Genomic DNA, 12,398 nt, shown 5'->3' on the forward strand with positions numbered 1-12,398 from the left:
ATTTATTTCGTATTATCCGGGACTGACACATGTAGCGCAGAATTGACCATATTGTCATTATATAGCTTTAGCATTGCGTTAATACGCCTTTTGTCCGCCTCCGTAGTGTAATGGTCAGCACGCTCGGCTACCGTTCTGGAGGTCCCGGGTTCGATTCCCAAGGGGGGGTAAAATAAATATAAGTGATTTTTTCACTGTAATATTTATTCAATATTACCATGGACTGGTACCTGAAGCGGAGGGCTGATCACCTTTCCTTCTTGTGTAAACGATCAAGATAACACTGCGTTTATATGACACAGTGCCCTATGCACCATTGGGGTGCGGATAAGGGTTTTATTATTTATTAGCATTGCGTTAATACGATGCAGTGCCTTAAACAACACTGAATGCGAATAATATTTATTTAAAGGCAAAAGGATAAAAATAACAAAATAATAAGTAGTTTAATCGTTAAAATTAGTTTGAGATGATAAAGATTTGTATTTCAGGTCCGATCAATTCTTAAAATATATAATTTTTCAAAAATATTCATTTCGGTGTTAATTTTTTAGTTAGAATCTCTTTTTATTAAAATTCAACAATTAAAATAATTTTAACTGAGTAAAAAATTAGTCAATTTGTGCTTGATAAGATTTTATCTATCTGTGTACCTCATGTGAAAATAAAGTTCTGTGAATAAAAATGTGAGTGATAATAACTAAATCGCCATGGGGTTAACAAGTGTTTACATTGGATTTATATTATCATGGCTCTCCAGTGCTTACTCCAATACCACACAAGGTGAGTTAACCCTTCCATTTAAATAAGATTTATAATTAAGTATGTTAACCTGTTGAGATAAGTAGAAAACTTAATTAAACTTTTATTTTGTTAATGAATTTTTGTAAGTAACAGTTGAAAGTATTAGGCCAAATTTTATGAAGTAAGTATATTTAATGTTTTGAATATTGAAAGCATTAACTTTTTGGATCTTATTGATATATTATTTTGAGAAATAAAAATACTTTGTTTTTTGATCCACTCACATTTTTATTTACAACCAACAAGTTTCATCAACAATCTGTTGCCCTCTTCAGGGTTTAATTTATGACTAAACATTTATATAAAAGGCACAGTGTACAAGTTATAGGGTTTTAATAATGACTAAAGAGGGCAACAGGTTATTGCCGAAACTAGTTGGTTGTTAATAAAAATGTGAGTGGATCAAAAAACAAAGAATTTTTATTTCTCGAAATAATAAAAGTAGATTTTACCTTTTTACTAAAGCAGAGAGTTCTTTCGAGGATATTTACTAAGCAGTGGTAATGCTCCATGTAACCTTTAGAAAAAGCAAAAATCCAGGTAATAAGGATATTTAGAAGTAGAAAAAATGGTGAACGCTACACAAGTTTTATATATACACACCCGCACTGCCTCATGGCTCCGAATGCTGGATGATGTAAACCACCGACTCTAGGCAACTAGAAACTGCTGAAACGCAAATGCTTAGATGGTCACCTGGAGTGTCTCTTAGTGGTAAAACAAAAAGTTCATGAATTCGTGGAAGGCTGGATGTGACAAACATCAAAAGTTAGGTAGATGAAAGGCAATTGAGATAGTATGTGCATAAAGGATACAGAAAAATGGATCATGATGGATCTTCCTCGAAAGATACCTAGAAGAAGACCAAAGAATTCATGAATGCTGCAGAAAGAAAACATGAATAGAAGTTATGGCCTAGGTGAAGTTGTTCATAACAGAAGGACCTACAACTTGATAATAAAGAAAACTGACTCCAACTGTTTATAAAGACGATAAGTTAAGATGGAGCCAGGTTGAAGAATGAGATTTTTTATAAGTAATCAATTTATTTGTTTATATTTTTATATTAATGTAAGGAATAAGTTTTAAGTTTTGTCGTTTTAAATGTTCTAATTATTATATATTGTAATGCGTTCTTGAAGTAATTACTGATGAAAATACAGCTTTGTCAATTGTCCAACAAAATTATCAACACTTCGTTTTATTTTTGTTTCGCAATATAATAAATAAAAACAAATATATTTCAGGACGGAATTTCAAAAGATTTTCAGGAATCATTTTAAACACATTAACTTTTCAAAACCCCGGATTAAACTACCTGCAACGTGAATATTTGTCTTTTCAGAGTTTTAATGGCCTCGTTATAAAATTTGAGCAAGGATTTCACCTGCTCGTTACGGGAGGGGGATTTTATAAAGTAAACTTTTGCTTAGCGAAATTGTTAACTAGATTTCAAATGACTTCTGCGTTATGATTTTAATTTATTATACAAACGAACCGATTCATAACTCATACAATGTGTTTTTTTAAAAAGCATAAAATTAGAGCACTTCTAGTGTAATTTTACTGTATATATATATATATATATATATATATATATATATATATATATATATATATATATATATATATATATATATATATATATATTTACAAAATTACTTGAGTACAAATCTGGGTTTTCTCTTATTTTTACAATTTTTTTTGACATCTCAACAATGATGAAGAAGAATATGGAAGTCAGGATATTTACAGGGCTTATGACCTATCATCCATACATCCGAATAAAAGGGTCTCTACTAAAGAAAAACTTTCTCAATCCGACACAGATTACTATTGTGAGCTCATATGTACTCTGTCATAAGATTAATCATATGTCTAGGAGTTCAAAAAATTCAGTAATGCTGTTTTCAATCATGGTAGAACGGTGAATTTTGCACGTATGTAATATGATCACTTAAACCGCCCATGTCTTTATTTTTTTTAAATTAAATAAAATAAAACTTATGCAGTGGTTATGCAAGTAATCAACTATAAAAAAATAAGTATCAACTTGTCATTCCACAAAGTTTATAAATAATCTAGCTTATGGTAGTAATCGGCGGGTATGTATGAGGAGATGCATGAAAGTGGAAGAGGCGAAGAATGGTGTGACAGAGTGGTGTGGCGTTCTATTCTCTCTGCCTACCCCTGTGGGTTAGAGGCATGATGGTTAGTTAGTTAGTTAGTTATGACGTAGCATAAGCCCTGTAACATAAAAAAAATCCAGACTTCCATATTCTTGTTCATCTTTGTTGAAATGGAAGCAAATATTAACTGAAAAAGTTTAATTTGATTTCAGTATGCATTAAAAGTGTAAGGAAAGCTTACACATTTTCATGAACATAATTTATATATGTGTTTATAAATATATTCAACACCTACAACGGATATATATATATATATATATATATATATATATAATATATATATATCCTGTATCTTGATAGTATATAATACTTTTCATGACTACATGTAATATGTTTAATATTAGTTTAGACAGGATCTAATGGTAGTTTGCTCATAAATCATCCGACAATATCGCTTTGGCCGTTTTGAACTTAGTATGTGTAAGTAAACATGTAGGCTGGTGGGCGAGTGTGTTTGTCTATTTAAATGGGTGTTTTGAATACAAATGTATTTGCAATCACTTCCATATAATTATCAAGCAAATTTTGCTGATTGGGTTCTAATAAATTGTTTTGAATATGGAAAGCATTAACTTTGTGGATCATATTGATATATTATTGCGAGAAATAAAAATACTTTATGTTTTGATCAACTCACATATCGCTCACTCCTTTCAAGAACGTCATAAATCAAAATTCGTCAATTTTCAGTTGTGCATGTTTTCGGAATGCCCAGGAAATGTACTATATCCCAGCGAAAGCGGCATATTTTTAACTTAATGTTTACCCGCTAAAGGGCAGAAAATGTTGTTTTTGCATTTTGAAGAAAAGTTATTGTTTAATTATTTTTTTAAGTAAACTTAATATTTTTCAAATGGAGCAAAAATCTTCAGGTTTTACCTCAAAAGATCTGTTGCATAGTAAAAAGTTCAATAAGTGGCTTGATATTTATTTTTAATACATTGTGTTATATTTTTAAATTTTAAAAACATTCTCCTGAAAAATCAAGTTTTTTTGATTTATGACGTTCTTGAAAGGAGTGAGCGATATGTGAGTGGATCAAAACACAAAGTATTTTTATTTCTCGAAATCTAATAAATTAGCTATCTAACTATTAACAGAGGGCATGTACTCGTATTACTAGATGTATGGATGTGAAGAAAGCCAGGAATGTAAGTCAGGACAGAAGAGTTTGGCGTTCCACCCTCCATGCCTACTGAAATGGCGTGATGGAAGTAGTAGTAATTATCTAACTATTAACAGTTAATTGTTCCGTATATTTTTGACGTCTCAACAAAATGAAAAAAATATGTATTTCTGAGGATTTATAGCTTATAACCTTTAAAAGGCTCATTAAGTGATTACTGTATATTATTAAACAGTGCAACATTTAACATTCTACCCACTATTGACAACCTGTAGCAGCATAACAATTTTAAATAATTTTTTTCGACGTTTCCCAGTATGTAAAATAATCCAGTGAGAATCATGCATACATCCATCTGTTTAATAAAAGCTTTCTCAATAAAAAAAATGTTTTTTATTGTTTAACCATGAACTTACATGAACAACGTCATGTGATTAATTACATATGTAGGAGTTCCAACAATTTAAGTACTGTGGTTGCCAATGGGTAGAATGGTGAATGTTGCACGTTTGTAAATTAATCACTTACACCAGCCTTTGACGAGTCGTAAGCCTTGTAAATATCCAGACTTCCACATTCTTATTCATCTTTGTTGAGTCTCAAAGTAAATAACTCTGAGAAACCCAGATTTGTGAACAACGATTTGCATAATGATTAATGAAAACACTTGTTTTTATACCACTTGAAAGCTAAACTTCCATCGTCAGGTCTGAATAATAACTAAAATGTAAAATATAAAATTTTTCTAAAAATAAGGAGACGGGAAAATTAGGGGAAGGGGGTTAGTTAAGGGGCGGAGTTTGAAAACAAAGGAAAAATGGAAAGCAAAGGTGAAGAATTTCGAAACAATATATTATTAAAAAAAACTCAAGTGGTATAAAAACAAGTGTTTTCGTTAAGCATTGTTGCATGTCTTACCATAAAGTTAATGCTAAAACAATAAATAAAATAGGATATGCATACACTCATAATGTTCTAAACTTTGTTGTCAGTCATTATATTACAGTCTTAAACCATCCTTTGACAAGTCGTAAGCCCTGCAAATACCCATTCTTCCATATTCTAATTCATTTATGCTGAGATGTTAGCATAAACATTTAATGAAATTATCTAATGTGTTAAATCCTACTTATAAAACTTTTTGGGCATAATTTCCATCCTACAATGGTGCCTTATTCATTTACGAAGTATTAGAGAAGTCTTAACTTCAAAAGGCACGTATCTAGGAGATTAAACGGAAATACTCGGCTAAACTTCGAGGCATCTAAATAATAACGAATTTCGGTAATCCTTAAACAAATGTGGATTTAGAAGATTACTTAATTCTAGGAATACACGTGGAAGTACCCACGCGTGTTCCTTATCAGACAAATCCGTTTAAATGTAATCCTAATATTTTCATTCATTACTTATGTGCGAATTCAAGCGAATGTGAGGCAAAACGTTGTACGATAGATGTTTAAATGGTGATACAAGGAAATAATACAAGCATTATCGATAAAATTTATAGCTAAGAGTGTCAGAAATTAAGACTCTATCTTATTTATTTTTCAAAACATATTACAAACGTACATAAGTCATATTTATAATATTCCCAATGAGTAATTTCTATTTCACATATGAATTGGACATGGAATTAAGGTTTACAAGATTGGAACACAAACAATAAAGTAACAAAAAAGATTATTTTTAAATAACCAAAACTAATATATGGCAAAATATAAAAACAATAAACAGGTATGATAAATAGGTATAAGAAGCATATTTTAAATAAACAAATGAGAAAATATAAAAAATGAGGAATTACAACAAATGAGAAAACATAAAAAAACAAAAGGTAAAAACAAAATAAGAAAATATGACTAAACACTACATATGTCTTTCCATAAAGTATTTTTTCAGATCATTTATTTTGGATCCCCGAACGAATTCTTTTTTATATATGTCAGGCAGCTGGTTAATTTGGGTATAGGCAATATATTTTAAGGACTTTACTCCAAATTTAGTAGTGTTTATCGGCTCCACATGTATTTTGTTATGCCCTTGTGTATTATGATTATGAATTTCTTTGCTAAAGTATCAGTATGGTATTGCTATAAGTCGTTTTAAACATTATTTGAAGCATTGTATCTGTGGATCATATCTGGAAAGAGTCTTCTTCTTTTGCTTGGTGTGGGCCTTGTGGCCTGTTTTTAGGAGGCAGTGTCATAAATGAATACTCTAAGAAGCATATCTGGCAATAGTCTACGAGATAGAACAAAGAACACCAGGGTAAGTGAAATATGCAAGATCGAAGTTTTCGTTAGGTAAACATATAATGTTAACGATTTTATTTCACATTCTGTATATTATTTTTTGACATCTCATCAAAGATGAAGAAGAATATGGAAGTCTGGCCATTTACGGGGCTGATACCCATCATAGGCTGGTTTATGAAATATGAAATATGAAAATAACTTCTGTTATAAATAAGAGATTATCCAGATTTTGTAAACAAGTATTTGGACACACTCAAAATGTTGTAAATAATTATAAATTGTTGAATTTATGTTGAATTTTCTTGTTCCAGTGGTCATGACAAGTGTGGACATCGCAGTAGCCTTGCCTCTGCAAGGCAGTGGTCCATCTGACCCCGACACGTCGCTGAACAGGATAGATGTGGACACTTCGGCAGCTGACTTCTCGCACATGTACTTCGGCACTGATAACAGTACCGTGATTACGTCACAGACGGGATCCACGTCCCATCTACCCTGCACTGTCCACAACGTCGGGGAGGGAGTGGTAAGAAATTCAAAGAAATTCTAATCTAACTTATTAACTTAATTTATTTATGTTTTACTTAGTAAATACGACACGTGTTTCAATGCATTCCACATCATTTTCAAACACCGTATGTAAAGCTCATTCTAAATTTAAGAGTTGGGTCCTTAGGACGTTGATGGTTGAAGAGGGGGTATCCACACTCTAATGGTGCAATGGGCAATTCATCATATCAACGCAGTGTTATCTTTAATGTTAAAACATAAAGGCAAGGTGCTCACTTCTGCGTTTCAGGTACCATTCCAGGATATTATTAAATAAATATTAAAATTTAAAATCATTAATATTTATTTTCACCCACCTCTCCACTGTAAATCAAACCCGGTTCTCCAGCAGGGTAGCTAAACACGCATACCATAGAAAATTTTGTACTTTCAAAGTAATATATGCAAAATACATGTAACTGATGGCGCCACTATAAGCCATACTTCCGAATCTATAATATAACTACTTGAATGTGTTATATAATATGTACAACTCGTACAGTATTTTTTGTTGCAAATTTACACCGAACATTTGATTTCACACAAATTTCGCAAACCCTTAATTTAATTCCCTTACATTCATGTACTACGTTTTGTATGATTCGCACATATAAGTTTTTAGGTACGTGAACCCTTTTCTCTAACTCGTTATCTGTTTACCCATTACGCATAAACTAGCGCCATCAACCTTTTACGACCAGATTAATTATTTTTAACGATGTTTTTTATATTATTTAAAATCAAATTTTCACTTAATAAATACCACTATTTGTTAAAATCTACAAGGACTGTCTACCCTCTGAATACAATCGGCTGAATGACTTTCAAAAATTAAAAAAAAAGTATTACACTTTCTCTGTCCACCTCCGTAGTGTAATGGTCAGCACGCTGGACAACCGTACTGGAGGTCCCGGGTTCAATTCCCAGGGGGCGGTCAAATAAATATATGTAATTTTTTCACTCGAATATTTATTCAATATTACACTGGACTGGTACCTGAAGCGGGGAGCTGATCACCATTCCTTCATGTGTTAACGATCAAGATAACACTGCGTTTATATGATGCAGTGCCCTATGCACCATTGTAGTGCGGAAAAGGGTTTGAATAATTCTTCTTTCTTGTTCCATCCCAAATTATCGTCTTTGTACACTATTGAAGTCAGCTCTCAGTCAGTTGTAGGCCCTTCTGTCACATACAACGTCACCTAGGTCATGCCTTCAAATCGTGTTATCTTTCAGTAGCATCCACGATTTTTTTGGTCTTCTTCTAGATGTCTTTCTTTAAATGAAATACTTGTATTATTTATTATTAGTATTAATTATTATGTAGTATTTATATTAAGTGGTCTAATACAAGTGTTTTTTTTTTAATAATCACTGGTGAGTGTTACACTTGTATAAAGTGATGACATAAACCAGCTTGTGATGGTTGTAAGCCCTGTTAATGCCCAGACTTCCAGATGCTAAAGCTAAAGAAGCAATTTTATTAAAATTAAACACTTGAATTTACCACTTTAATGAGTTTTATTTTTATTTACGACTAGTTTCGAAAACGACAGATGTTTGACAGAAGTTAATGCCGAATCAATAAATAATCTAAAGAAGCAACATGGATGCAAATTTCCAAGTTACTTTTTTTGCTTAAGCATCTTCTATAACATTATCAAATATTCCTTTATGTCCTCTTTACTATCCTACCAAACCGTACAGTTTGAAATCTTGCCTCTATTTTTCGGTCAATTCTCTTGTTCATCATATTATCCTGCAGGATTGAGATAATGGATGGAGTGGATGACAGGACCAGGACTATTTGGGTCAGCCATAGCGCTTCACTAGGCACAGGATAGTACCTTTGTACGTCTCTGGGGAGGATTGGGAATTAAGGGGGTGGCATCCGCCAGCTAGAATAAAAGGTTGTAGGAGGTCCACGAATTGATCTATGAATTTATAGATAAAGTCAAAGGATAATGGGAATTGTTTTATGGCGAATTAATATCATTCGTTTTATATCCTCAAATTTATGTTAGTCTAATTAAATGGTTTAAGTTTAATGCTGATTTTTTTGGTGGATTTGCATTTCATATAATAAAATAATAACTTTATAGTTTTTTTTCCAATTTTATTTTATTTGACCTATGACCGATTTTTTTTTTACTGACGTCATCAAACTGGTAGGATGCTAGACAAAACTTTATGCTATACTCGTATGTACAAAGAGGCAAGGGGTTAAAATCCGTGATTTTATTTTTTTTTCTTTCGCCGTACTTTATCTATTCAATTATTAATTTTTGTAAATTTAATTTAATCATATTTTAAAAAAAGTTAGAAAACATATATGGCTGACTTAGTATTGCACCCAACACTTAGTCAAGCTGAAATAATTTATTATTTTTATTATTTTATAAATTTTCCGAAAAAATTAATTTAAATTTAATACATTTAAGTAGTGTATTATAATAAGAATTATCTTTAAGTTACGGAAAGGGTTTTGAGTATGATTTAAAATAAGTTTTTAAATGGAAACAGATTTTTAGGTAATTTTAACTTGTCAATCAACGGTTTTCGATTAACTCGTAAAAAAATTTCTTGAACGTTTTTCGCAGATAGTTCGTGGCACATTTTATAAACTTTATAAAATAAAACTACTTTTTTATCTACTTTTTATTTTTACACTTTTTTCAACCGGTTTCGACAAGAACCTTGTCGTCTTCAGGGTTTGTGTACTAATTCCATTAGAATAAGGATATACACCCTGATGATGTGAAACAATGTTGTTTTATTTCACAAACTCATATTTTATTTACTCACTTATAAACTTGTATACATTTTTGTGTAAGTAAATATTACATCACAGTTTCAGTACAAACATTATGACGATATTTAGCACATTATAAAAAATATCCGGATTAAATTGTTGCCAGATTATATGATTGATTTTATTGTTGCTTAGATTTTATTATTTACTTTTTCTAGTATAAGTTCATAATAAAAACCAATAATAAACACCTATACTACATGAATTTTCTCAAAACAATTCAAAGACATTTCACAGATACGGTTAAGCCATTTATTCTGCCTTCATTTGCTTCTGCTAATATCAGACAAAGAAGCCCACAAATTGCTTCGATATTAACGGCCGTTATTTTTAACGGATGGTTTTATGATATAAAAGCCCGTTTATGCCGTGAACGTTTTAATATAACTGGAGAAAGAGGTGTTTTACGCCAATTAATCTCGACTATCCATGCTCTTTTGCATGGGTGGCCAACATTTTCAGTAGCTGGACCAGATTTAAGAAATGATATTCCCTACCGGGCCGTAAAACAAAATTTATTTTACTATTCAAAGCAAACAACATTATGTATATATGTATATGTGTATATATATATATATATATATATATATATATATATATATATATATATATATATATATATATATATATATATATATATATATATATATATATATATATATATATATATATATATATATATATATATATATATATATATATATATATATATATATATATATATTTATATTAAATAAACATATTTATTAGGTACTTTCAAACTTATTTGCATGTTTAGCCTCGTAATGCTGATTAATGTAATACTTTTTCAAGATAAAAACTGAATCATTGCATATGTTGGCTTTATTTTAAATTCCAGGAAAAAATAGTTTAAAGTCCATCTGTCTTAAAAGGTTCTCAGTTCTTCTGCTAATGTTGTAATAATACATTTTCTAATTATTTAAAGTTTACTTTGATTGCTCAGAAGGCCGAACATTGTTCTTTGACTCTCAGGGTGGAACAGCGTGGATCTTCAATTGCATATCTGAGGAACTTACTTGGGTATACTACCTCTCAACAAATGATAACACTTAAAATCATTTTTACAAAGGGTTTATTCGAGGTTATGTACACAAGATGTTTACAGGATCACAAAGATTTATAAATACGAATTATAGCTACATATTACTTCTAGAGACACTGTACCAGACGAGATTAATTAATGTTTGTATGGGTTGTCTGAATTTCTATTAAACAAGGATGAAACAATAGTACCTAGGGATCTGCAGATTATCACGAAATGTCGATCTGTCAACTGTCAATCCGCGGTGGCGCGACACCTGGCGAGTAGAGCGGTAAACTTGAATCCGCAAAATGGCGTCGTCACATGACCGGGCGTGGCACACTGCAAACGGTTGAAAACGATGACGTCATCTGGACTCCGGAAATGGCCGGGACGAAGACCTCAGGCGATGGACTATTGTAGATTTCGAAGCTGGAGAAATGAATCTGAAGTTATTACAGGGCACGAGGGCAATGAAGTTGGCGGGAATAGAGCACACAACGCCCGCGTGCACGTGTTGGTGAGGCTAGTTCAGGACGGAACACGTGCCCAGGACACAATGCCTCTCACAACCTGGCTTGGCTGAGATTTGGGTCCATCCTCCGATATCTTGGCGGAGGGGTACGTGATGTTTGTGTCCGACTAACTCTCGTGAGGACACAAGCCGGAATCTGGCTAAGTCAGGCTATGTTGGCTCCATTTCCATAGGTTAACTTGGGTTCGGATTACAGAAACCGTACATTTGAACTAGGAACACTAGAGCACAGGTTAAATATATAAAGGTAACTTTCTTTAGCAAATTATCGACTTAGTTTCATGATAAAACCACAAAAACAGAACAAACACGTGCGCTCTGTAGGACCGATCTTCCTAGAGTGGCGTCATCCCGGGTGGGGGGGGGGCTCCGTTATGTAGGCCAGCGGAAGTAAAAAAATGTAGAAACCCACGTACGCCGAGTGAATCACGTGACTACTTGATGACTATTTAATTTGACGCGTAATACCGTTTTTGGGTATTACAATGTTCTCTTCTTTAGTCCAACGTCTTGACTACTTGACGCCATTATGGGTCATGAAATTGTCAAGATAGTGACATACTCCTTTTCATGGGATATGATACGAACTACGCATGATGGAATGTTCTTTTGGTGGTTTTGTGCATACTAAAGGAAAAAATGTGTGATTCGCTCCGCGGGCCGCAAGTATGGTAGACACCCGGCGGGCCGCGGTTTTGCCACCCTTGCTCTATTGTATATTTGGAAGCCCGGGAGGAAAATCATACAATGCTGAAGCATTACCACTGAAGTGATGAACAATTGTCTCTTGTATAGCCGTACGTAGATGTCACTTACCAGTTAAAAGGCACGTGAATCAAGCTCTAAATATAAAGGATGTTCCCAGGAAACTAAAGGGATATTGAATTCAAACGCGTTATTTTACGAGATTTACGTGACGTTCTGTATTAAATGATATACAATACTTCCACAAACATATGTCATTTCAACTATTTCATAATTAATTTATTCATCTTAGATCGTCTACACGTTCAATTATGTCAACTTGTTTGCGCAAGTAAGCGTATGAACGTGAATGTCAATTTTTTTTTTTGGAATTTC

At 32.4% G+C, this 12,398-nt stretch overlaps 1 protein-coding gene across 1 annotated transcript in view; it reads left to right on the plus strand.

The window, feature by feature from the left end:
- The first annotated feature begins 652 nt into the window (after positions 1-652).
- The window catches only part of LOC148313562 (uncharacterized), a 57,373-nt gene continuing 45,627 nt past the window's right edge, over positions 653-12,398 (plus strand). Inside the window, exons 1-2 of the mRNA XM_088260923.1 lie at positions 653-783; positions 6,689-6,903. Coding sequence (XP_088117049.1) covers positions 711-783; positions 6,689-6,903 — 288 coding nt within the window. The 5' untranslated portion in view covers positions 653-710. The remainder of the gene's footprint in view (positions 784-6,688; positions 6,904-12,398) is intronic.

The sequence above is a fragment of the Brachycentrus maculatus genome, unplaced genomic scaffold, assembly GCF_059751285.1.
Source record: "Brachycentrus maculatus isolate JH-2025_06_01 unplaced genomic scaffold, ASM5975128v1 h1tg000008l, whole genome shotgun sequence".
Taxonomy (NCBI): domain Eukaryota; kingdom Metazoa; phylum Arthropoda; class Insecta; order Trichoptera; family Brachycentridae; genus Brachycentrus; species Brachycentrus maculatus.